Here is a 27,499-nt window from a genome sequence, read left to right as displayed (position 1 = left end):
ATGTAGGAGCACATCACAAGAATAAAATGTCCTCTGAGAACAAACTGACTGACCAAGCACAGGCACTGGTAAACATGACAGAAGATCTGCTGAGGAACTTACCTCGTGATCTTCATGCGCTGCCATCCAAACTGATACAGCATCTCTTGGGAAATAAGTCTCTAACAAACACATGCAGATTGCATTGTGGTGAGTTTTGGGTGGGTTACTATTTTTTTTTTCATAAATCAAGGAAAGCGATATAGTAATAAAGAAAATGCTGCCTAATGCTGTTTACTTACATTGCAGGGGATGTATCAAGCTTTGAAAATGCTTTGAAAAAAGCACAAGATAAATTCCAAACATTTAGGTACAGGCAGAAGCAAGGCAGGGCACTTCTTCATCTCTGTGATGGTGTTGATGGTAAGATTTCTTTTAAGATTATGTTTAATTTGAGGTTTACCAGAATAGTTACTATATTGGTACTGCTATCATCTTTATTTTCAAATATAGATACTTACCTAACCTGATATATTTACCTCTCTTTCTCTCCTTGCTCAATACTTTTCTCTCTCTAAGTTGATGCAAGGCAAATTAAAGAGGCCTTAACAGTTGACTTGACTAAGGATGAACGACCCCTTGACCTTCTGATGCAACTATGGGAGGAAGAGGAAATGGAAACTGAAGAAAATATAAGCATTGAAGCATTTTGGAAGATTGAAGTTGCTTCCCAGAGTAGAGTGTTTAAAAAGCTGTGGGACTATAACGTACAAAGAGAAACAGAAGTTCACAGTCCCCCTCCAATATCACTGCACCAACTACATGACAAGATTTACAGACCCACTGTGAACGAATTCACCAGGACCTACGAAGCCCTCAGAAACATGTCCATGCAGGTGGAGGAGTTTGATCAGATATTTGGGGAGTCGGAGGTGGACTTTATTAAAGATGAGCTCAAAGTAATGGGACAGTCATTTGCATACAGTATGCAGGCTGCATGGATCACAACCATTTGTGATCATATCAAGCGGTATAGAAAACTGCAGGATGTTGTGGAACCAGCTAGAACCGTACATGCACTGCAGGAAGGCCTGGAACTGACAGGAGACTTCAGCCCCCTTAGTGATTTTCAGGTAAGTGTTAGTTCCATTTTAAACTTACCGTATATACTCCACTATTCCCTTTACAGTGTTCCTGGTTTTGAACGATTAAGCACTAGCATTCCTTTTCAGGGGAAATTCAACAAAAGTGTCACTTTATTTATTCAGCCTCAGTATTAATTCCATTGCACAGCTACTATATGCATGTACAGTGCTATGTGACATATTTAAATTCCACTTAAACTAATAGACTACTGTAGCAAGAAACATGGAGAAAGTAAATATACTTTTTCAAAAATACATGCATTGCATGTTAAAATGTACTTAATGTTCTGGGTCAAATGTTTTATTGACAGCTCTATTTTTTTAATTCTTTGTATTTTTATTGTATGGCTGATATATAGTTCAGTTCATAACTGAAATCACAGTGTTATTGGCATTAGAGTGACCTTATTTTTGACTAATTTTACTGGTTTTGAGTGACATTGTTGTACATCAGGAAGTGCATGTAAAATGTTCTGGGGTTTGAAATGCTTTGAGGGACAAAGATTCAGAGAGATGCATTGGAATTGTTTCATTGTCAGTACCACGGATGTTGTGGTTAACTAACAGTGGCAGTGAAGTCCCATAGATGGCCCAGAGTGTAAAGCCATTTGAATTCATAAGATTGGTATGATGTCAGTTTAACTTTGTTCAACAAGATATCCCAACAGCCACAGTGCGACCACTGTCTCTCATACAATAGCAAATATCTATGATATGAAACATTACAATAGGCATTCCTTTTCTGAATTAACAAACTCTGTGACATTTCTGAAACACTGATTAAGGTTAATCATAGGCAAACCTGTTCTTGGGTCCATTTTGCTATTTTTCCAACTTAATGGAAAATGAGGTTGCTTCAGTTTTGAACATTTCCCCAGATCATGTTCCCTCTTTTAAACAAATGAATGTCCCTTTTTTAACAGATTGACCGTTTCAGAGCAAAATGTTTGAAGGATTTCTCTGAGGAGATGGAGACCACTGGTGCCAAACTCAAAGTTCTTGATAACCTGGTTGTTTGCCTGTTGGAGGAGTTGCTGAACTGTGTGAGCAAAGACTTTATCAGTTGGGTCAGGTCAATTATGAAAGGTAATGTAAAACCCCCGCTTTTCTCCTTAGGCATTCATACAATACTCTGAACAAAAACCTGAACACTGTGTGTGGTGTCACTGCGTTAACTGTATTATGTTATTTGGGGCACTGTTAAAATATTGTGTATTAGTGTATGAGTTATCGCCTCTAAACGCCTCTAATTATAAAACAAAACACAAAGACAGCTGAGATACTGTCAAGAAAAAAACCAACACCTTTGCTGGTAGACAACAGGTCAGGGAGACAGACAGGCAGGGAAATTGCCAGGTTACACAGAATGATACAAATTTGGACTCAAAGACAGTTCACAGAAAGGATACAAACACCAGGGAACACAAACACCAGGGAACACAAACACACAGAGCACAAATGGAGTGAGACGGGCAGGTAGATCACAGGTGTCAGATTCAGGGTAACAGAGCTCAGTCTTAATGTTTCTTACATAACTCAAGATCAGACTTCGCAAATAAGAACAGAAAAAGACCATGGTTCCTGCGGATGCTTAAAAAGTCTTAAAATTCATTAATTTAAAAATAAGGCCTTAATTAGTATTAAAGGTGTTGGTATTAGTATTAATACTTTTGTCAATGAGAGGGAGTTTATCTTTACTGGTACCAAGCCATTAAGACATGAATGAGAATCCGACCACACAAGGGGGGAAAAAAAAAAAGATTTTTTTTCTACAAGTTTTTGTCGGACCTGTTAAGAGTTTATGCTAATTAGTTATACCACACAAAACACACTAATATTTTAAGCTTAAGTATAAAGAATACACTTTATTCATATTTTAGCTGTTGTAAAGTTGGTCTTAAATTTCATTCCAGCTGGCATTAAAAAGTCTTAAATCTTACTTGCATTAAGCTGTAGGAACCCTGAAAGACACAAGCATTCATACAAACAGAAAACCAGGCTAGATTAACAGCAGCAGATGAAAACTATACCTAACAGAACTAGAAAAAGTGCAACTAATGAATCATTGAATTATTTTAAAGAATTATAATTTTAAATTGAAAGGTTATCAGACCTTTGATTAGTAGAAATAAATCAATCAGAAATAGCACTGATACAACACATACAATATTGGTGAAAATTTCTCTCATCATCCAGCTCTACCTTATGATGGATATATCTGTTTTTAGGCTGAATGATAATATTTGTCATTTGTCATTTACACTGTGTTTGTTTTTCACTTCCATATTCATATCAAACATTATTTTTCAGTTGTGAACAAAGTTGATCACAGTTGTATTACCGAGCTTACAAAGTTACAGTTAAATATGATGGTTCGCAATGTTGGTGTTTCAGGAAGCTATGCTCACACAGACAAAATTCAGTGAAACTGGACACACGCACACACACCACACAAACACACAAACACAAATTGTGTTAATGTTCTTACAAAAGAGCATACTTTCCTTAATATATCTAGGGATCACCATTTTTTAACGTTTAATTAATTACTTAATAGGAACATATTGATCAATATGTATTTACTGTATAACACCACATATTTTGTTTATTTACTCTTAGATCAAAAAGAGCTCACTGTGTTTGTGGAACTGGCCACAGCCTTTGCTGGAGAGAACACAATGGACATCGATAAAGTCCGAAACTTCAGAGATGCCGTCTTTGCTTGTGCTCCAATCATCTATGATCTTGATAAAAATGCAGGATTTGACGACCTAATGGAAAAGATCAAAAGCCTTAAGGAGTTCACTGACAAGGATGCTGATCTTCAACACAAACTGGTAATGCACTTATTTTTCTCATCATCTTTATTATCTTTATTTTACATTCATTATATCACATTCACATATACACACATTTTAAATTTAACTACCCCCCCCCACAACCAAATACCCCTGAAAACTTTCCTTCCCCAACATAGTCTTTCCAAAATTGTATGCATAGCACAGCACAGTCTTAGTTCTCAAGCATGGTGGGGTATCTTTTAAAAAGAAAAAATAACAATAATAATAGAAGACAAATTACAGACAACAAAACTTCTCTCCAATGTTTAACCATCCTTCCTAGGTCTCGGAAGTACCTTCCAAAATATATTGGATATTCTAGGTCCAACACAATCCAGGAATGGAGTCCAAATATGATAAAATATGCCAATTTTACCTCTAGACCAGTGTGTCAGATATGCCAGCTGTAAAAGGTCGAATATTACCTTATGCCATTCTGAGACTGTTGGCTTATTTGAAATCCCTCTGAGCAATGTGCTTTTTCATATGGCATAGGTCAACACATGAGTGTGGCATTCCTAACAGAAGGTATACTGGATCCAGATGCAATTCTTTATTGGATACTAAATTAATCTTTGAAACTACTTTCATCCAGAAATCCTGAATATATCCAAAATTCCATATAGCATGTATAAAACTACCAACCTCCCCACTACACTTAATAAACAGGGCCGAATTCTTTGGGTCCATTTTATTTCTGAGTTGAGGTGATATCTAAAGGTGGCACGGCAACTTGAATTGTAGTTCCTTTGCTCTATTACATATGGATATGTTATTGGCATGCTCCCATATATTCGCCCCTGTAGCCTCATCTATCTTCACCCTTTGAGCCCACATTTGCAAGTTTGCATCATTTACTGAACTGGACTTGTAGAGGGCCTCAAAGCAGCATCTGACTATCTTACTATAAACCTATTGCTACATATTTTATAAAGTACTTGGCAATATTTCTAGATTAAATTTACGCCCAGTTTGATTCTCAACAAAACTTACTTGTAGGAACTTAAAAAATGTGTCTAAGGTTTATATTTTGACCTTAGTTGATCAAATGACATCATTCTGTCCCCCTCAAATATGTTTTTCAGAGTTGCAATACTTGCAATACTAGTGAAAACCCATTATCTGTCATTCCTGGAAGACAATCTGTGTTTTTTGTATTGGAGTAATCGGTGATAAAACTTTAGTTATTTTTATTATTTTTTCCCATTTCTTAATGATATCTCAAGCCTTTAATGTGGTTTAATAATTAAATTACCATCTGCAACCTCTGATTCCTTCCAGTTCAGGATTAATAGGAGACTAGCTAGTGTTAATGGTTACCTAGGTTAAATGCTTCAATATCTAACCATACAGAGTCTGGGTCATTTCTTACCCAATCTACGAGATATCGAAAATGAGATGCTAGCTGATAGTTTAGTTTAATTTTGGGGACTGCTAGCCCTCCCCTATCTAATGGTAACTGCAACCTGCAAGTTTAAGTTGTGGTCTTTGCAGTTCCAAATAAATGTCCTGAACCAATTATTTACTGTCTTAATAATATTACTACTTAGTAGGATTGGAATCATTTGGAATTGGTAGAGTAGCCTAGGCAAAATATTCATCTTGATCAGAGAGATTCTTCCCAACACTGAGAGTGGTAGAGAGGCCCATCTTTCTAAGTCATAATGGATGTGTTTAAGCAAAGGTTGGAAGTTGGCCTTGTACATATTTTGAAGCACAGGAGTAAGAAATATACCTAGATAAACAAAACCTTGCATTGCCCATTGAAAAGGTGACAAACCAGGGTGTAGAGTGAGGTGCACTTGACCCAAGGGCATTGCCTCTGGAAAATTCACTAACTTCAGTAACAACATTAAGGACAGAGGTGATAGATATTTCTGGTTGTGTGATAAACAATAAAACATCATCTGCATACAATGAGATCTTATGCTGCTTTTGATTAATTGATATACCGTGAATATTGGGGTGGGTTCTAATGACTACTGCAAGCGGCTCAATCGCAAATAATAACAAAGTTGTCGAGTGCCCCCTTCCCAGTGCAAAGTACGGAGAGCATTTACCGTTTATGATAACAGCCCCCAGCGGATTATGGTATAACAACTTAACCAATACAATTTCCGCCTAAACCAAAATCCTTAAGTGTGAAAAACAAAAAATCCCATTCCACGCGACTGAATGCCTTTTCTGCATCCAATGAAACTACCATACCTTTCAGATTGTTTTGCTGACACAACTGAATGATGAAGTAACCTTCTAACATTGTTACAGGAATTTCTGCTGACAATGAACCCTGTTTGATCATTATTGATAATATGTGGGAGGATTTTTTCTAGCCTGAAAGCTAGGGTTTTAAATAAAAGCTTGAAATCTTGAAGTTTAACAAGCCAATAGGCTGGAAGAATAAACAGTCATCCCCTGGTTTATCTTTCTTAAGAATCAGGCTAATGTTTGCTTCTGTACGTGTTTTAGAGAGAGATCTTACCTCAAGGGAGTGATTAAACATGTTCAATAGAGGCTTCACCATTAGTGATTTAAATTGTTTATAAGATTCTGAGCTAAAGCTGTCAGGGCCCGAGGCTTTTCCTGATCGTAAGGTATGGCTTCCATTACTTCCTCCAATGTTATAGGTCCATTCAATTCTGCCTTTTGTTTGTCAAATTCATATAGTTTTTGCGTCGCAAAAATTTATGTTCTGCTCCGCCTTTTGAGTGAGCAATGAGTTAAGTGTTGCTCTTATGGCTAGATTCGCTATTAGATTAGCCTCAGTTGGGTTCTGGTTATAAGCACTTTCACTTTCAGATAGCTGTAGTTCTAGCTTCCGTTGTTGTTCTTGACACTTCAGTTTTGTGCTTTTTTCATAAGATATAATTAAGCCATGTGAATATGCCTTACATGTCTCCCATGGAAGAGGATGTTTTCTGGTGTGTTTTTACTAAAGTAGAGTAACTGAAGCTCAGTTTGGAAGCATGCAAGGATGTAGAATTTGGTAGAGATGGTCGGGACAATGTCCAGTGACTACTGAATTGTCCCTAGCAATAATTTTGATTAAAAAGATTGTAATGTAACTACTGTTGGCCGTCAGGGTCTAGTCAATGTTGATGTAAACAAATGGTTAATAGATCTCGTTCTCTACTACGAGTCCTGCCTTCCTAACCCAATATCTTTAATAGGACTGGCTTTGCTGTTTCTTGCTAACGTGTGAGAGGCTGTAGCTACATCTGGTTTTAAGAAACGCCAAAGTTCCGTCAACTAGGTGTACATGTAGGCAAGGTGAGGAGGACACCATTCTTATACTAATAGTTCTGTGCACGAAAATGCGGGACAAATTGCATCTCAAATTGATTCAGTAAGGGACAATACGAGCTGATCCCCTGTTATACGGGACAGGAGGCAACCCTAAATAGTTAGTGTGTGTGTGTTTATTAGTGTGTGTTTGGCCATTAAACTAATTTTTTCAGTCAGGTTGGCATCGAAAAAAAGAAAGGTGGACGAGGTACTTCATGATGTTTCATAAAGTTTACTTTCTTTTAGTCTTTGATCTGTTTCTGTGTATGGTGTTTATTTAAGCAAATACAGGGGGTTTGTTGTGTCCCTACCAGTGCTGAGACCAAACCCACGCACTTGGAAATAAGAAATAAAATTTGGCTCATTTAACAGATGTGTAGTAATTCGCCATCTTTTCAAGCGCTGCTGGGCCTCCCCATGTAAACAGGAGCATGGTCCAGTATTGTTATAGCACAAGACAGAACAGAGTACAACATTATTTTAGGGGCAAACAGATAAAGCTTTCGTTATAAGAACAGGAAGGTGACCTGTTGGGGCATAGGTATTCAAAAGTGAAATACTTTCACCAAACAGATGTCCTTTTATTATACCATAACTTCCCTCATTATCCTTAATTCAGGATTCTAGTGTAAATGGAAGCAGGTTGTTAATAAGGATACAAATTCCTCTGCTATTGGACGTAAAGAATGAAAAAAAAAAAACACTTGTCCCACCCATACTCACTTAAGCTTTTCATGTACATATTTTAAGTGTAGAATTAGTCATAATGGTAGTGACATGTTAAATGTAGCTGGGAGCGGCTGTTGTCTTCAATCTATATACATTTTACTATCCATAACCGAATTTCCCCCATGTACCAAAACTTATAACTAGTAACCAAAAATGCTGTGCTGTTTCACCTTCCCTTAGAACCAAACCCCTAACAGAACTATATATACACAGTATTCCCCTATGAACAAGTAAAAAAGTAAAACTCAAGATAAAGAGAGGGATGTACACCCCAAGCTCAGTAGTCAGACCCTTATAACTAGGACCTCTTAATCTCACTCTGGATGCAACTGTGATGTTCCTAAGTCTGCAAGATTTAGTGCAATCAGGTATTCAGATAGCCAGCCCACATATCCTCTAGACTAATGTCCTTTCATCAGTTACTGTACCCCCTATCTTAATAACATAAGTACATTTCTATGGATATGTCAACATTATCTGAACATTAGTTAACGTAATATACTCAGAACAGACTGAATCCTGAATACACATTTCTGTTGAATGAGAAATTAATGAAGAAGGCATCTCTGCCAGTTTTGGTTTCACTTTGTCATACGCCGCAATGACTTCATGTGGTAACTCATAATGGAATACCTGTACATCATGTGAAACAAAAATGTAACCATATTCTGATAATGTGATTATAAAATTTTTGGGTAACATTTTAATGTACACATAATGCAATATTAGTGTCACTATATAAATTATCAGTATATTTTGGTAAATAATATAATATCTTCAACACATAGGGTGTGAAATGGGAATCAATGCTTGAAATCGCATGTACTATACATAAAAAAAAAAACTTTGCTCAGACTTTTTGAAAAGACCTTTTGTGCATGTCTGAAAAAAGTAAAGACACCAGAATTGTAACACATGGAAAGCATTTGCAGAACACAAGAAATGTATAATCAAAAAATGCATTCCTTTCTGAGGTTAACTATTGAACTGGACTCGGGTTTGATGGACGCTCAATGGCTGTGAGCACATAGCTCATATTCTACCTTTAATTTGTGAAGCTGAGATAGGAAGGAAAAAAACATTTTTGCATTTTCTATTACATTTTAACATAACAGATCTTGTTCCATAGTTACAGATTCTGTTACATTTTAACACCGCAGATCTGTACCCATACAGTATCTGTTACACTGATGTGCTAATATACCATGATGTGCGAATATTCCATTGCACAAACAGCAACACAGCTTTCAGAAGAAATCAGGCTTTAGAGCTATAACTCAAATTTAGGAAAATTGGAGTCATAAATTGTTCTTCAGTATCTCAGTCTTTTAGGCAGTATCATTGTTCATAACACTGTACTCTTTTATACACAGCGAGACTCCTGTGTGCATAAACCATGGCTGGAGACAGCCCACGCTGCCCATGGCTCTGTCGCTAAATCATCTCTGCTTCAGGCTACTGAGATCAACAAAAACGGGGTCTACATCATCAAGCAGCCCTCTACACGGGGCACAGTGAGTGTCTTTGTTCTCTGAATATCTGCTTAATGATTTTGTCTGGTGTATGCACCAGTGGTAACAACACAAATATAATCTCAACATGTATGCTACTTTTAACTTTTTTGAAACACACAAGCTAACTCAGGGAAAAGCTTGTCTGTTAACTTCATCAGTGAACTATCAAATAGCCAGCACAGTGGCAATGACAAAGTACATGTAAATTGCTACAACATTAATTGATTAAGTAAATTTTTCCATTTTAATGAAAGTTTAAAACATGGATAAAATTTTGAGACTTTGATGCAGCGACTCATGGTTCTCAGATTACTGAATAATTACTCATGATGAACTCTCAACACTGTATTAAGCTATGTACAATAAAACAATATTCACTGGAACAATTATCACATAACAGTTACAAGAGAAAACGTTTATTAGGATGGAAACATATGAAGAATCTCTGTCCATGGACTCCTTAACCGTATCTTTTTTTCCATAGAGGGTTCTTTTAGAGACGAGCTTTCGTCCATAGAATGACTTGTTGTACAAACAAAATCTGCAGAGCCAAGTCTCCAGAAAAGGGTTCTTCAGAACCTTTATTGAACTCTTTCTATTTTTACTAAATGAACACTTGTGAGCACATGGATGATACAGTCCAAGAGATGATCTTCAGTAAACATTAACAAAATCTGTATTTCAGATGAGACTGGATGACTGCATTTCCTTAAATATTGGAGAAAAATCTTCTGAAAATCAGGATGTTCAGTACAAGACATACAACCTGTCACAGCTTCAAGAACTTCAAAACAAGCTGATGTTAATCACTGCAACCGATGAACAAACTGAATCCATCTCTCAGTATGTGGAGGTGAGATGAATCATATTGATAATATTGTTTAAGCTCAGATCCCAGATCAGGTATGTCCTGTGTGAGGACTAAGCCATGGAGGGCAGAGGGCTTATGTCCTCTCAAAATGCAAGAAGACTGCATTTTGACTGGTCATGAAAACAGAACATTCACACAAAAACACAACAGCTGTGCTCTAGTATGGCAAAACACAGGTTCAGGAAAAAACCTGAATTGTTCTTCAATACACAGAGACAAAAACGCGTCATGCTGTTCATGATGATGATTCTTTCTGACCTCTCCAGTAATCTCACCAGTTACTGTGTAATCTCAGCAGTTACTGGTGCATTGTAGCTGGGCTAAACAATAGCTTAACAACACAAACAAAACATGATCATATTTAATCATCGCCCCACAACACCCTGCTCTCTAAATAAGATACGATGGACGAGGAAGGGAATGGGTCATAGGCTCTCCAGTCTAACTTAATAGTGTGAAGTTCTATTGTAAAACAACTTGTCTAGCTGTTGCACCAAACATACTAGAACATCGACAATACCTGCAAAGAAAAAAAAATGAAACAAAAAAGAAAGGAAAACATCCACCTGAACCATGAATAACAGAGCATCTCTCTGTGAACCAAAGTATAGTGCTCACGACCCCACAGTTCTTTGAAAATCGAGTAAGACAAAATACAAAGTAAACATATAGGTCACGAGTCTGTGAAATTAATGTTCTTAAATTAAAAATCTTAATCAGCTTATGCCATGCTAGGCAACATTCATTCACATTAGCCGAGATAAAGTACAGCTCTCTCCCTAATGAAGTTACTATAATTTACTAAATATTAGTCAGGACAGACATCAAATACAGCACATTATATCACAAGAAAGGAAAATGTCAGAAAGATTCAAGTAAATACTTACATGAATGAAATTTGCCCTATTAAGCATATATGCCTAATTTTATATAGCTTGTACTGGGAGGGAAATTTAATACATGGCTTACTTATTAAATCAAAAGATCAGATCCTGTTGAATTTGTCAGTCATGGCTGTTAGTAGGGGACTGTGTTTTAGCCGTGTATATATACAAAAGTGATGCAGATATAAGAAATAAAAACAAAGCCAATCAAAATAAAAATCAGTTTGTCATCAATATCATCTTCTACTTTCAGGTCTTGGAACAAATATTACATGCTGGAGAGCTGTTAATTAAACTGACTGAAGCAGGCCATATTCTGTTCACAGACTGGGCTCTTAGAGCTTACTGTGATGACAAACATGCAGTGAAAGTACATATTGACTTTGGCCTCACCGGCATGGCAATCCAAGGACATGGGGAATTGCTGGTGGAGCTGACTGGTGTTTGTAAAAGTATGCAGGATTGCCTGGATAAGTGGCTAACCTACACAACAAAACACAGAGATGAGTATTACTTTCTCAATTACTTCACAGCCAAACAACTGGTAACACTGTGTTGTGCTGTTGCAAATTTGCAAAAGAATGAAGAGGTCCCCACAGGGGTACTGAACTTGTTGTCCTTCATAAAGAAGAATGTCACTGAAAAGGACCTAAGAGATGCTTTCACTGCAGCACTCAAAACTCCGCTGCAAAATTCAAGTAGTTTGAATCTGCGGTCACCTCAGATTCAAGATTACCTTGTTACGTTCCCAGAAATTATTAATTATGTTGTTCAAGCCGGGTACTCTGAAGATGCTGCCAAAGCTGCAGTCATGTATTGCAAAAGTGGTGAAGAAGGTGTGGAGGATTTTCAAGTGGATGAAGAAGCCGTGATGGAATGTGTTTATGAATATAGCACTGACGATGACTGGGTAAAAAAATGGAGTACAGACTTTGAGGAGGAACGGGAAAATGTTCTTCAGAACCAGATGAAATTCAGTGGGGGTCACTCTCCAGAACAAATGCAAACAACATTTTCACAGGATGACATGATCAACATGTTTGAGAACCTCACTTCCTGTAAAGAGAAGATCACAATACTGTGGGAGACCTACTGTGGAAAACTCTCGGGACTTGTGTCAGATAAATATGCAGGGCTGGATCTGGTCGGGGAAACCTTGAAGCAGTTGGCAGAAACTGAGAAAGACACAGTCCAGAGGACACTTACACGCCATCTAGAAAGAGGCAAGCCAAATCTCGTATCTTGTAGTGATGTGGAGATGCTGCCCCACTGCTTGTCTCTCTACCTCAGTGAGGAACAACCTCTGCCGACCTTTGATGAAATTCTGATCTGCACCTCTGAGACGACAGCAGAGGAGGTAGAGCTGATAATCCGGAGAGCGGTGCAACCAGGGAGCAGACATGAGAAAATCTACTCCCTATTAAATGCTGACAAACTGAATCATGAGGTGTCTAGAACATTGGAATCCTCTTTTTACCACTTCTCCCAGAGTCAGGATGTCACTGTGGCAAAAGATTACAACTTTGTCATATTTTGCAATGCAAAAGCCCATCACAGTTATGTTCTAACAGCTTTTGATGAGTACAGAAGAACAGTCCCATCCCAGAGCTATGGAGACATTCAAAAGCTCCTGAGGGTAAAGCACGCACTGTCAGCTGAAGCTGGATTTACATCAATCATCCCAGAGAAGTTTCAGCAAAGCATAAAAATGGTTGTGTCGGCCAGAGCTGGTATGGGTGAGTAGTTCATCTGTTTTGTTTGGGGATAGTGGCATAAGGGAAAGTTCACGATAAAGATATTCACATTATTGCTAAGAACCATGTTTGAATCTCAGATGTTTAATATGATGATGCTTGTCCTGAAATGTGTTCCCTCATTTCATGTGCTATTTATCAATGTTTCAACAATAGGTTTCTCCAGCCTTTCAGAAATATCCAAGATTGAAATCCATGCAGCTGATCTGTAAACAATACTCAAAATAGATTTTAGTTTCAGGAGACATTTTGTCATTCAAAAGCTAATGAGGTATAAATGTATCATTCATTCAGATGTATCATTTAAAAACAATTGTAACATGTTACTGTCATAAAACTCCAGAAAAAGAATATTCCATCAACGTATTTTTTTTATCAATGCTCTAAATTAAATATGCAGGCCAAAGAAGGGAATTAGATCTGATTTTTACATAAAACATTATTACTCTGAAGTTACACACAATGACAGCTTTAACTTTACTTATTCTTTATAAATACAGCTGTAAGGAGGAAACAAATTGTTATTTTTTTCTCATTAGGAAAAACACTGTTTGTGAACAACCTTGTGAAAAGATCGGTGGACTCACTGAAAGACCAGGGATTTACACACAAAACCATCAGCCTGACTGAATCAGAGATAAAACCAGGGTACATTTTTGAACAGCTGAGACCATATGAAGACAAACCAGAGGATAAAGTCCCAAGAGTCTTCCATTTTGATGTACCTCCAGTGGTATGTTTCTGTGAACTTAATCATTTGAACAGACTTACATCAATGGCAAAAGCACAAACACTTAAGGAATTAAAAACATTTGGCTTCTCTCTGTTTAATGGAAACCCTTCAGTAATGCAAGCTGCTGCCATATTCAGTTCATAAGATTGAAAGGCGCTAGTGGATGCTTTTGGACCTGTGAGGCTCCTCTCTGATTGTTGATCTTTACCTTTCAGGTGTGTAAAGGACTCTACTCATTCCTCGTTCAGCTCTTCGTGCTCAGATGTTTCCAGAGCACAGATGGGTCCATCTGGAGATGCAAAGACTGTCACCTCTACTTAGTAGAGTTTACAGAGAGGAAACCTACAGGGAGAGACAGTGAAAATTCAGAGGTTAATTGAGATATACATTCTCTTTATGCACTGATCCAGACTCTCCTGATATAAAATACTGATGTTTCTGCTACAGTGAAATACAGAGTAAACTAATCCAAACTGAACCATAACAGATTCTGATAACTGATGCACTGACTAGAGTAACTTAAGCTAAAGGCATTAACACAAATACAAACACATCTCTGATACATGTGGTCTCATCTGTCATTGGTCTCAAACACATCTGTTACAAGGTGCTGTATCCCCTTTTGACTAATCATAAATCATGTGACATTATATTTCTCACTGATCCTGCTCCAACTTTTTCCCCCTTATAGATGCCCAAAGAGATGAAAAACTGTTTATTGGAAATGTTTACCACAGTGAGATGTTTGTCACCAAAAGATACTGAAGAACAATTGAGTGGGAGCACAAATTATACAGAGAAAGAGTTTCAAGCAATGGATGACTCTGAATTCAGGAGTGAAGCATTTCAAAGAACCTACCAATATCTGAAACACTTCAAACAGAATGAACTTGAACAATTCAAATTTGATCCCAAAAAATGTGCTGATTCTCCTAAGGAGTGGTTGGAATGCATTTTGCATTTTTGTGAGATCAAGGACCCTTCCTGGGTGGAGCTTCGCAATTTCACCCATTTCCTTAATGTGCAGCTGGAGAAATGTGAAAACTCTGTGTTCTGCAGTGACATACTTAAAAATGACCTGACTGGATTCAGAGCCTTTGTGGTTAAATTTATGATTACAATGTCTCAAGATTTCACCATGCCATCATTGAGGACATCTGATGAGAGTGATCTGTCTGGAAGAACTGAAGATGAAGACATTCTCAGTGAATATCAGATTAAGAGACGATGGGAACAACGTTCACACCCATACATCATGTTTAATGCTGATGGAGTGTCCATGACCTTCTTAGGGTTTCACATCCAAAACCTGAATGCAGTTGATGTCCATTCTGGAGAGGTAATTGAGCCTAACATAATAACTCACCAGTTACTAAGGCAACTGAAGACCCAAAGAGTGCCAATCAACATTGACTTCAACAACCTGGCTCGAGCTGATCAGCTTGAGATTTTATGCAGAGTTCTTGGTGTCACCAGGATGAAGGATCCAGATGAGTCTTATCAGCTCACACTGGACAACGTCTTGAAAATTCTTGCCATTCACATGCGATTTCAGTGCAACATACCCGTGATCATTATGGGAGAAACTGGATGTGGTAAAACTCGGTTAGTCCAGTTTATGTGTGATCTGCTGAAGACAGAAAATGGGAGGAGGAATATGATTGTGGTGAGAGTCCATGGAGGCACAACATCTGAAGAAATCTACAAGAAAGTTCAACAGGCCATTCAAATTTCAAAAGAAAATGAAGCTCTTGGAATGGACACTGTCCTCTTTTTTGATGAGGCAAACTCAACAGAGGCTGTGTATGCTATTAAGGAAGTGATCTGTGACAAGACAGTCAATGGATGTAAAATTGATGCCCCACATCTCAAATTTGTAGCTGCTTGTAATCCTTACAGAAAGCATACCCAGCAGGCAATAGAACAACTAGAGAAAGCTGGACTGGGTTACAGGGTGCGGGCTGAAGACACAAGGGAGAAACTGGGTCAAATTCCAATGAGGCAGCTTGTATACAGAGTTCAACCATTGCCACCCAGTCTGTCACCTCTTGTCTGGGACTTTGGCAAGTTAAATGAGCACACTCAAGATCTCTACATCACACAGATGGTACGATCCTTTTTCAAAAAGGAACACCTCCCTGAGAAATATGAAACTGTATTCACAAAAGTGATCTCTGTATCTCAGAGGCACATAGCAGGTATAGCCAATGAATGCAGAATGGTGAGCCTCAGAGACATTGAACGATGCATGAAAACAGTCATGTGGTTTCATCAGCAAAGAACTACATTGTACCCTCTCATTGATCAGAAAAAAGAAGGGAAGGGACCTGGAAACGTGAGTGGCTCACTCATCGATGACATCATACGCTCCTTGATTCTTGCAGTCGGAGTGTGTTACAATGCATCACTAGAGCAGCGTGAGAAATACATTGAAAAGGTGGCAGAAGTTCTTTCTTTGACAACCACTGATATAATTAATGAAATAGATTTCTGCCAAGAGGTCTTCATTGATAATGTGGATTTATCAACAACTGCAACAGCAAAGAATGATGCCCTAAAGGAGAATGTCTTCATGATGATAGTCTGCATGAATCTGAGACTACCTCTGTTTCTTGTTGGAAAACCAGGAAGTTCTAAATCACTCTCAAAAACAATAGCTGCAGATGCTCTGCAAGGGAAATCCTCACGCAGCGACCTCTTCAGAAACTACAAACAGGTTCAGCTCCTCTCATTCCAGTGTAGTGCCCATTCAACATCTGATGGAATCATTTCCACCTTCAGACAGTGTGCCCAGCTTCAGTTAAACCAGAACCTGGAAGAATATGTCTCGGTAGTTGTGCTTGATGAGATTGGATTAGCAGAAGACTCTCCTACGATGCCACTGAAAACTTTACATCCTCTCCTTGAAGGTGGCTACATTGATGATGAGGAGCCAAAAGATTCCTTAAAAGTTGGATTCATTGGAATTTCCAACTGGTCACTGGACCCTGCTAAGATGAATCGTGGCATACTTCTGCTTAGAACTTCTCCAGGAGAAGATGAACTGGTCAAAACAGCCCAGAAAATTTGCAAATTTGCTGAACCTACAACTACAGACATTGAGGAAAACATTCCCAAACTCACCAAGGTTTATTCTGCAATTTTGAGGGAGGCACAAAGCTACAATGAGTTCTATGGACTTAGAGACTATTATAGTCTCATCAAGGTGATTGTGACCTATGCACGAATGCCAAGTTGTGAACTATCCGTGGATGATCTTGCAAAAGCTGTTCAAAGAAACTTTGGAGGTCTGGATTCTCAAGTCAAAATTCTGAACATATTTAACAGTTTTTTCCAGACTACAGGAAAGCCAGCCAAAACCATCGAACTGGTGAAGGAGAATCTTGATTCGAAGGAGAGGACAGGCCTAGAACCAAGGTATCTTTTGCTTCTCACAAGTAACAATGCTGCCCTTTCAATCCTGCAAAGCCTGAAAGTCATTGACAAAAATGACACCGAAATCATCTTTGGATCTGGATTCCCACTCGACCAAGAGTATTCTCAGGTCTGCCGAACAGTGAACAGGGTGAAGACTTGCATGGAGGCAGGAAGGCCTGTTGTGCTGCTGAACATTCAGAGTCTCTATGAGAGTCTGTATGATGCCTTGAACCAATGCTATGTCAAACTAGGTGGGAGTAACTACGTAGACATTGGACTTGGGTCTCACCGTGTCAAATGCAGAGTCAGGGATGAATTCCGCCTCATTGTCATTGAGGAGAAAAGTGTGGTGTATTCACAGTTTCCAGCCCCTCTCCTTAGCAGGCTTGAAAAGCATTGTTTGGAAATGTCTACAATCCTCTCTGAAGACACAAGGGAAATGCTTGGAGTTTTGGAAAATCAAGTTAAGAAGATGTTTTCAAGTGAAGGTGAAAACTGTAAAACTCTTTGTGATACTTTGATCGGGTTCACTGGTGATACCATGGCATCAGTACTACTGCAGTGTTGCCCTCAATCTGCCTCTGAGTGCTGGGACTCAGCCATGAAAAATGATGCCATTCAACAAGCAAAGGAAAAAGTAATACAGTGTGCAACTCTAGATTCCATTCTCAGAGTGACCGAGGAAAAAGAGGCTGTTCAGGACCTGTACTTCACACATCAGACTCACATCAATCTGACTGACGTGATCAAGAAACATCGGACGGCTAGTGACAAAGGGATGTGTCTGGAGGTACTTACATGTACTTTAGTTTTATTCACTTTTAAGGCTGTCTTTTATAGCATCACACGTCTTATTTTTGAAAATCTTGAATAAATATCTGCTGTTTGTATTGCAGGTGTCAACGTATTCTCGACTCCTGAATCAAAGAGATTTGAAATCAATGAATACAGAACTGAATATCTCCAAACATCAGTCCCACCTGTTTCGACTTCAGGAGTTTCAAACAGAGCAGGCTTTTTGTGACGCACTGAGGTAAATTTAGAATGCGTTTGAATAAAGCTGAGAAACATGATTTGTGGGAAAACAAAAAAACTTTCTGATTTAATAAGAGCACTCCTGCCTCCCACTAATTTGCTTGCTTGAAAAAGTAAAATGTTTGTACAAGCTGGTACCTAATTGTGCATCAATCTTACACAATAACCGCCTATAATCAGACTTATAGGCCATGTAATTTTCATAGTAAAACTTAAAATGTAGTGTTTCTATGCAGTGTCTTGACTCTAATTGTGACAGTTTGGCACATGGGTCCATGTAAATTTATTCACTCATGACGAGCTGTCCTCAGTCCTCAGGAATTATAATGGTGGTAGTGAGAGAGTAGCACCTAGTGACCTTTTCCAAAGGGAAAGATGTCCTGAAGTTGTACAATAGTGCAGTTCCTCACATGTTTGTTCTATTTTTTTTTACATTTGCAACACAAAACTGTAATTCTTTTGAAGCATGGTTTGGGCAAAATATGTTAGTGCTGGCATGCCTTTCACTACTTCATTGTTAGACACAATACTAAGAAACTCTTAAGATTTTTTCTCTTTGGTTTTAACTGAGTTCCTACTTGTAACGTTGACATTTTATGAATACCAGCCAACATTTCTTAGAGCTTACTCCTAAAGGGCAAATTCTGAGAATTTTCAAAGTAGTCATAGAGAATTCTCAGATGTTCCCCTGAACTGAGGAATTTTCTTTATCATGAATGAAATGTACCAAGCTCCTATTGAAGTTTTATTTTGGTCGGCACATTATTATTTTTCTCAGGAATATGCAAATTCAGTAAGTTTTCTGTTCTATCACCTTGCACCCATAGAAATGCATATAATGCAATAGCATATTAAGCCTAATGAATATAAAACATTTGTACATCTAATTACAAAGTGATAACACAGCTTGCTTGTTAAGGTTGCCTGTATTGCATATACAGTACATACTGCTTGGTTTTACTATACTGTATGTGGCCCTAAACTGTCATATTTGGTCTAGTGATATGATGAGTAATTCCATTTCCAAAGACAAATGTTTAATATTGGTTGTACGTGGATTAAAACATCTCATTTGGACGTTGTTGTGGGATACATGTACATTATTTTTGAGCACAGGCCCTTTCTCTCTTGAGATTTTTCACTGTGTTTTCACTGAAAGCTGCCACTTAGCGTCTTTGTAGATACACCCTCAAACATTACTCCTTCGTCAGGATTTTTTCTCACCGTGTAGGAGTATTCTCAAAGCAACTCTAGGATCAGTTGTGAAATTAAGCACTGCTGTTACCTCCATTCTTGTTTGTCTGTTGTTTTAGAAAATGTTTCTTGTCGAGTGCTGAGGGAAGATTGCTCGTTTTGATTCAGTTCTACTTTGAAAATCCGAATCAGAGTCAACGACTCCTTTCTTGTACCAGGTAATGTATGAAATGTAAACATAGATAAGGGAGGGTACCAGGGGGGTGTTCCAGAAAGTGGGTTCAGTGAAAACTCAGAGTAAGTTAACTCAGAGTTAGTAGTAAACCTCGTAATAGAAGAGCCCTATGGCTTCATTCTCCTAGCGAAACAAAGTCATAGGACTCTTCTATTAGGAGGTTTACTACTTACTCTGAGTTAACTAACTCTGAGTTTTCACGAAACCTGCTTTTTGGCATGCCCCCCAGGTAATATATGAAATGTAAACACAGATAAGGGAAAGCACCAGGTAATGTATAAAATGTAAACATAGATAAGGGAAGGCACCAGGTAATGAATGAAATGTGAACATAGATAAGGGAAGGCACCAGGTAATGTATGAAATGTGAACATAGATAAGGGAAAGCACCAGGTAATGTGTGAAATATAGATATAGATAAGGGAAGGTTACAAACATCCATTGCATTTGTGAGTCTCTTATCATTTCTGAATCTTAACACTTAGTTATACTGTATGTTCCTGAAGGTACTGCATCTCAAAATTTCTGAGAGAATTCCAGGAGAAGACAATTGTTGATGTTATCCTGCTAATCAGAATTCCAAGGATATCAGGAGGGTGTGGATACACTGCCCTTATTGGAGGTAGTTTGCTAGCTTTTGTTCTCTCAACTTCAACCCTCCTTGTGTTTGTTGGCTCTGTATTTAAACTTTTAATTTCAGTCTTTAAAGTATGTTTTCTTTATTACAATAAAATACTTCTGTAGTGTAGCGTTATTTCTTTTCAAATGTTCTTTTTTTTAAACCGATTGAAGACATTTTGTCAGCTGAATTAATACTTTTTGTATTCTTGTAACTTTGTTAGATGACTGGGACTGTGCCCATTTGGATGAACTCGTCCCCACCAAAGGGCTGACATCAGACATGCAGAAACTGTGTAGCATGTCAATACCTGAAATCTTTAAGAAGAGCATGGTATGCAGCAAAGGTAAGGTTTGAGATATGCATATTTATCTTTCACTAAAATGCACCTCAAATTATAGTCTGTGTGCCTGATATATATGCCACTCATCTTACATAGGTTGTTTTGACCAGTAGACAAATTCATGTCAAATTACAAACCATGGTTTAAATGATTCTGACTAACAAATGAAGCTCTTTTTTTAATAGATTGTGACATTAGTTCTGATGCCTCAAAGCAAAATGGAGAGGTAAGAAATATAAAATATGACCTATTACAGTAAATAGCCAACCAACTGCTGAAAAGTTTGAGCCCTCCAGAGCAACAAATACAAATGTACCTACCTTTCAACCCTTTTTACAGGAGATGCTTGCCACATGGCTCCTGATCAAGATGTCCATCCAAAAGGCCATAGTGAAGCTGCGAGACAAAACAGATAATTGTCACAGAGCGAAAAAAAGAATTGACATTCTTCATGATTTACTTCACAAAGACGGTAATGGTGCATTCCAAGTGTAGTTAATCAGTAGCACTATTGAAATCTGGGGCTATAAATATACAAAGGCAATCCCAAATAACAACACTGTAATTGTAATTAATAATTTTACACGTTAGTTTGCCTATGGGCATCATATAGAATGCTACCATCATTCTCCCTTGAAAACAGAACCCTGACTAATCTGTCATCTTTTTGCTTGCTTGGAAGTTTCAGAAAGGTTTTTCAAAACCCTGGAGAAGAGAATCTCATCTGTCCTGACTACCCAAGAGAAAGAGTCAACGGCAAACTGGGTTATTGCTCAAGCCAAGTCCAAGAGTTTTGTGGTTGAAGGGACATCATTTCGGTAATGTCTCACAGACACTCACATCTACTGCCTACTATGTTTACTTTCTATTATCATTGTGTCAGTCACTATTTTGTTCCCTATGTGCCAATGACTTGTCATTTCTGTGACACACTGTCCTCAGCCATGCCTTGTGGATTCATCTGGAGGACAGAATTGCATCAGCCATGGCTCAGGTCTTGGCAACAGCTGATGGAGACAATAACTTGGATCATGTTGCCATCGGACAGCCCTCAGACAAAACAAACCTGTGGCTACAGATCTTTCAGAGTGAAGATCTCTTGTCTATTCCAGTCCTGTCAAAGTAAGAAAACTGGATTAAAGAAACTCCAAACAGCTAAGAGTAGGCGAAAATGATTTTAAAGAAAGACTACTCATTTTCCGTTGACAGTGCTGAAGTGTCAATCTGAAGTATACCAAAATATCTCTCCTGCTTTGTTTGGTCTACTTCCAGATCAACAGAATCCTATTCTGTGCTGTCCTCAAGCAAGTCAAAAGAGAAATCATTGTCATTCAGTTTTCCATTCAGCTGGGTTGTGAAGGCCAGGTTTGACCAGATCTGGAAGCAGGTCCATGATCTTCCAGGTGTGTCTTTTTTTTAAACTGATTTTCAGTTACCACATTTATTTCCACTGTGTATTATTGTTTTTATTGCTATTGTGAGACTTTTTTTTGTATATTTCACAGTGTAGTTATAAAGAGGATTGGGTTTGTGTGAATTGACTGACTTTATTGACTGAACTGATGTTTAAAAAAGATTCTAGACAAACACTTCCATTCTCAGTGCTCAAAATCATCATTACTGAAACCTTTGCACTGTGGAGATCACAGGTTTAGAGGAGAAATGGAGTTCACAGGTTTAGATGATAAATGAATTGATATGAAATTACTCTGCAGTTGTGAGTGTGTCATTTACACCAAAACATTGAAACAGGCATAAACAAAACTTTCTTTACATTTTTTAAATTCTTTGTTTTTCAGAATCATTAATGTCAACTCTGAAACAAATACAGAAATGTGAGGAATTGATCAAATTCCCCTGGTTGTTTGGCATTAGAAAAACAAACTCACTGTTTGGACTGTATGCTGAGGATCTGGCCAGAATACACATACCAGAGTGTCCACAGGAGCTCAATCAGGTCAGTATGTGTAGGTCTTTTTCTCCATGCATATTAATTTTATTTCATATTCATCTTAAATTAAAAGTCAACTTTTTAATTAAAAAAGAACTAAATTAAATTTTTGTGAGTAAATTAAATAAATGAAAGTAAATTTTGTGAGTCCATTTCAAAAGTTTTAAAATTTGTGAAAGCATACAACTCAGAAAATACACAATCAGACAATTTTGAAGTTTACAAAGAGAAATCCTAACATGGGTCAGGTGATTGCACCAAGACGACAGGGGTAACTAGTTGTATTGCTATTTTGAATATTAGATAATGTAATAATATGGTATATTTAGGTCCCACACATACCAACACTCCTTCAGAAATACTCAAATATTCATGTTATATTAAGGACTCACCAGTCATGTAGGTGACCAGTTTAACCAGTTTAACATCGGTGAACTCATTTGGTCCATCTTAGAAAATCAGTTCTAACAATTTTTTTTGCTTACACTCACTGTCTTACATATGTTAAAGCACTAGCGAACCTGTAGTAAATGTGTCCATTTTAATTTTTAACTGCTGTGTCCCAGGTAATTGTTGGTTAGATTGATAATGTCTTTAACTCACTGTATATTTTCCAGTCATTTTCAGTTGTCCTTGTTGAACTTGCTGCGAACATGTACAAAGACCTGACAAAGGATGATCCAGAGAATGTCTCTCTGCTTTGGCTCCATGTCACCTATGAGAACATGCATGACAATCATCAGATTCTCTACAAACTATCACAACAATGCAGTGACCAGTTTGACATCAGCGAAGCCAGAGAAGCCACAGAGGTGCATAAATGTCTACTGTCTACAATATCTATTGATTATCGTGTCATGCCTTCATAAGGAGATTGCAGTCCCATGAGGGCTTCACCTAAATTAAGACAGTATGAGTGAAGTAAATAAAAAAATTATATTAAGTCATAGTTGTTTAGCTCTCCTAAAAGTTGTAACTTTGACTAAATTGATTAGTTTCATTTAGGGCTGCCTGTGCTCTAGTATGCACCTTCATTACGTTAAAGTCCGTATTGTCTTCACTCACACATCTGCTGGTTTCTCAAGGCAACACACCTTTTACTGGAGAAACTCCAGCCCAGTGATGAGCTGCTGAGGGATTACCCCAGCTGTAAGGACTGGCTGAAGAGGGTAAAGACAGTGTCAACTACAGTAGAGCTCATTCTTTCTGAGGATTCTCTGATCAAACGTTATTGGACAGAGGGAGAGAAACTAACTGAGAGCATAAGGTAAAGGAAATTACTGAAATTTCCTCCAGTTTTCCTCAGCGCAAGGCACAGCATGTGAGCAGTAATGCCAATATTGTCCGCAATTTTATGTTTATATGACATTTTAATTTCTGTTTATCATTCAAAATAATATGGACAAGACAACAGATTCTAACATTTCTTTCATTTTGAAAGAAATGTTTTGGTAAAGGCTCAATTGAATTCAATCAAATCATATCAATCTATATTTTACCTGATCACAATTTTTCTCTCTTTTCCTTTCTTTGCAGAACGCTATGGCACAGGACACAAATAGTTTATCTACTGATGGATAATCTCTTACAAGATGAAACTCCCATGGAAGAAAAACTTCTCAAAATTGTCACAAAGAATTTCATACTCCTTTGGAAGGTAATGCTCAATTGTACACAGTAACAGCTGTCATTTGCACATATACCACGCTCATATTAAATTCACAACCTTTAATGGATCAAGCTACAGGTGAGGGTGTGTTATGCCAGAAAGTATGCAGACTTCTTTTCTTTGTTCTAGTTAGCTAGTTGGTTTTAACTTGCAGTATATGTTCAGTCTTTGAATCAGATACATTTTCAATCTCTGTCTTGTAGATGATTGCAAAGAAAAAAATGGATATGGAGCTGACATTTAAAGAGGTGACACGGATGCTGAAGCAATGCAACATCAACGCCTGCAACATCTACCTGTATGTTAATGACCCTTGTGATTCATTAAAGCTACTGGCTTTAAGTTTACAAGATATTGAGTATGTAATCAATCTTCTGCCAAAATCATAATTAATGAGAAACGCAGCTGACTTCAGCTAACTTTATCACACCAAGTGGCAGCAATCACTCACCTACAGAAATGAAGTCATGGGTCATTGCAACATATCATGTCCAACAACAGCTGAAAAGGGTATTCTGACTTGAGAGACAATCATAGAAATGACTTTTGAATTTTGACTTTAACTCAAAGCATTACTATTTTTCTACCCACCTCTGCAGATCAGTTAAGTCTGAAATTCACATGTTGAAAAATATCCAGCAGTGAAATTTGTATGTGTATCATCAATATAGTATAAATCAAAATAAACAAACAACCTCAAAAGAGTAAAATTACACACAGCGTAATTTTAGCAGTGATGAGACTATAGCGATGATGTGTGGATTTGAACCACTTTTAAACTCATTTAGCTAGTGTCACTCATATTAGTAGCTTTGGACTAAAGAAATATGGCCCTCTGGGATGCCAGGACACGACATGCAATGGACTATACCACTCATGAAAAGTGAATAAGATCTTTCTCTTTTTTTCCCCCTGTATTTAAAGGAAAGGCACCATTGACTGCAAATCTTGTGGAAATGAGTTCACTGACCCAGTTGAACTGCCATGTGGACATATTTTCTGCAAAGCTTGCATAGATTTAGCAGATGCCCAGAACTGTTTCACATGCGGTGAACCAATAAACACTGATTACAAACCATGTGAGCCAGTTAAGAGGTATGTCAAAGAAGTGATATTTATTTTCTGGGAATACCACCCTTCACTAGATCAACATTATGAATGAGTTTTTTTCCCTCCATTTCAGGGAAGCGATACTGAAGCTGAGTAAGTTCAGGAGTCATTGCAATTCCTTCTTTGTGGAATTCATCCTGAAGTGCTGTGTGGGTGAAAATATCTGTGTGCCTGATGGAGTGGTGAATTTACTGCTGGACTTTGTCAAAGGGAACCCCAATAAACAAGGTATATAAACTGTATCCTCGGAGTGAAGATACTATATGTTATTTGTAAATGAGAAAATAATTGGCCTAAAGTGTCCTCGTGAATATTAATGGTGTCTATGGAAACTTCTCTCAAGTAAATATTCTCTTCATTGCATCAGACTCGGCAGTGTTTTGTCGAAATCTCACTGAATAGGAGAACCCTCCCAAGCACATTACTGTTTAATTATTGCTGCTGACTATCACGTGCATGTTGCATTTAAACTCTGTTTTCTTGTGTTCAGTTTCTGAGAGCACTAGTTCTTGTTGTCTAATGATGATTTACCTGTTTCCATGACAGCCAAGGCCTCCAACAGGACATCTGAACTCTCTCCTTTTCATGAATGCATGGACCCAAGTCCAGCTGTCCAGTCTCTGGTGCTGAAGATTCTCCTCAGAAGCCGGTACAGTCAAATCTTCATTTTGTTTCTTTCTCATGTATCATTATCATTGTATCATTCATGTTATCCAAGTACAGCAGTGCTTAATGCCACTCCATTCCACCAATCACAGCCCAGTATCTGATCCCTGTGACTACGTTTTCCATTTGTGTAGGTCCAAATCCAAAACACTGATAACACATTTGCCTCATGCATTAAACTGAATGTGTGGTTTGTGGGAAACACTGTTGAAGTACATGGGTGCTGAGTGAACCAAGGGTGTCCACGTTTTGTTAGTTGGGATGATTCATACATTAGTCCCCTCTGCCCCACCTTAGTTTTCAGCTGAAAAGTGGTTTTGATGGCTCCAAATTCCTCGTAAAATAGAATGAGTATTTGTGAATGAATTGCAGGTCGTATGCACACTCATGAACAAATTAACTAATTAACAAGTGTGTGCACTTATACAGTACTTACTGGTGCTAATCATCAATTGTGTAGGTGGGAGCTGTACATAATGGATATGATCATCCCTTTACCAAACAGTAACAGTTTACAGTAACACTTTAAACACTTTAAGTAACAGTTTACAGTAACGCTTTAAGTAACAGTTTACTTGTGCACATCTGCCTCCTTCCACTGTTGGGAAAAACTGCATCAGCACACATTGCACTCTAAGGAATTTCTCGCTTTGACAGAGCAATATAAAATATCCATTGTGTTCATGTATGAATGTACATGGAAATAACTTAATTGCTACGAACAAAGATTGTAATGTTGTGACATGTTATATCACATATATACGCATATATGAAACAATCTGTAATCATCAAATTCTACTAAAATAAGTCTTTAGATTAATATTAATAGATTCTGTCAGACTGAATAAATGCTTTATCAAATTTCCAGATAATAACAGTCCTTATATTGTTATCAAAATATTATTTAGGATTTGCCATTTAAATGAATGTATTACCTTTTATATATGTGAACAGACTGGATGAAATGTATTACCTTTAATATAAGTGAACAGACTGGGTAAAATGTGTTACCTTTTATATATGTGAACAGACTGGATGAAATGTATTATGTTTTATATATGTGAACAGACTGGATGAAATGTATTACGTTTTGTATATGTGAACAGACTGGATGAAATGTATTATGTTTTGTATATGTGAACAGACTGGATGAGATGGGGAAACATTTACAGAGATACATTGAGGAGGCTCTAAAACATAATGAGAATCCTGAAGAGTTCTATCTGATGGTTGTTCGCAGCACAGAGGTAAGGTAACATTGAGAACTATTTCACTGTCAAGAAGATTTTAATTCATTATATACATTACATCTGAGTAATGAGTGCGTGCAGTTCAATGAATCTGAATTAAAGGCAAATTCAATACATTTGATTTGTTACATGTGATATCTTCATATTTTATTTTTTATGTTTGTTTTATGTGGATCTAGGGGTCTGAGAGTAGTAAATGATGAAACAATCAGTTATTTAATGAATTGGATGGAATAGAAATATGACCTGCGTTTCAACATCCATGCATTATGTTTC

At 37.6% G+C, this 27,499-nt stretch overlaps 1 protein-coding gene across 1 annotated transcript in view; it reads left to right on the top strand.

Annotated features, from left to right (window-relative positions):
* Nucleotides 1–27,499, top strand: part of LOC115813995 (E3 ubiquitin-protein ligase rnf213-alpha-like) — a 55,323-nt gene that overhangs the window by 6,144 nt on the left and 21,680 nt on the right. Inside the window, exons 6-31 of the mRNA XM_030776703.1 lie at nt 289–402; nt 559–1,112; nt 2,048–2,210; nt 3,744–3,961; nt 9,352–9,492; nt 10,178–10,345; nt 11,501–12,983; nt 13,541–13,734; nt 13,950–14,105; nt 14,426–17,941; nt 18,048–18,184; nt 19,500–19,598; nt 20,122–20,237; nt 20,458–20,580; nt 21,260–21,395; nt 21,520–21,693; nt 21,850–21,980; nt 22,377–22,534; nt 23,146–23,340; nt 23,614–23,795; nt 24,065–24,185; nt 24,401–24,495; nt 25,122–25,292; nt 25,381–25,535; nt 25,854–25,956; nt 27,118–27,220. Of these exons, the coding sequence (XP_030632563.1) occupies nt 289–402; nt 559–1,112; nt 2,048–2,210; nt 3,744–3,961; nt 9,352–9,492; nt 10,178–10,345; nt 11,501–12,983; nt 13,541–13,734; nt 13,950–14,105; nt 14,426–17,941; nt 18,048–18,184; nt 19,500–19,598; nt 20,122–20,237; nt 20,458–20,580; nt 21,260–21,395; nt 21,520–21,693; nt 21,850–21,980; nt 22,377–22,534; nt 23,146–23,340; nt 23,614–23,795; nt 24,065–24,185; nt 24,401–24,495; nt 25,122–25,292; nt 25,381–25,535; nt 25,854–25,956; nt 27,118–27,220 (8,906 nt within the window). The remainder of the gene's footprint in view (nt 1–288; nt 403–558; nt 1,113–2,047; nt 2,211–3,743; nt 3,962–9,351; nt 9,493–10,177; nt 10,346–11,500; nt 12,984–13,540; nt 13,735–13,949; nt 14,106–14,425; nt 17,942–18,047; nt 18,185–19,499; nt 19,599–20,121; nt 20,238–20,457; nt 20,581–21,259; nt 21,396–21,519; nt 21,694–21,849; nt 21,981–22,376; nt 22,535–23,145; nt 23,341–23,613; nt 23,796–24,064; nt 24,186–24,400; nt 24,496–25,121; nt 25,293–25,380; nt 25,536–25,853; nt 25,957–27,117; nt 27,221–27,499) is intronic.

The sequence above is a fragment of the Chanos chanos genome, chromosome 6 (assembly GCF_902362185.1).
Source record: "Chanos chanos chromosome 6, fChaCha1.1, whole genome shotgun sequence".
Taxonomy (NCBI): Eukaryota; Metazoa; Chordata; class Actinopteri; order Gonorynchiformes; family Chanidae; genus Chanos; species Chanos chanos.
Note: the sequence above shows the minus strand (reverse complement) of the source record. Positions and strands in the feature narration are given on the sequence as shown.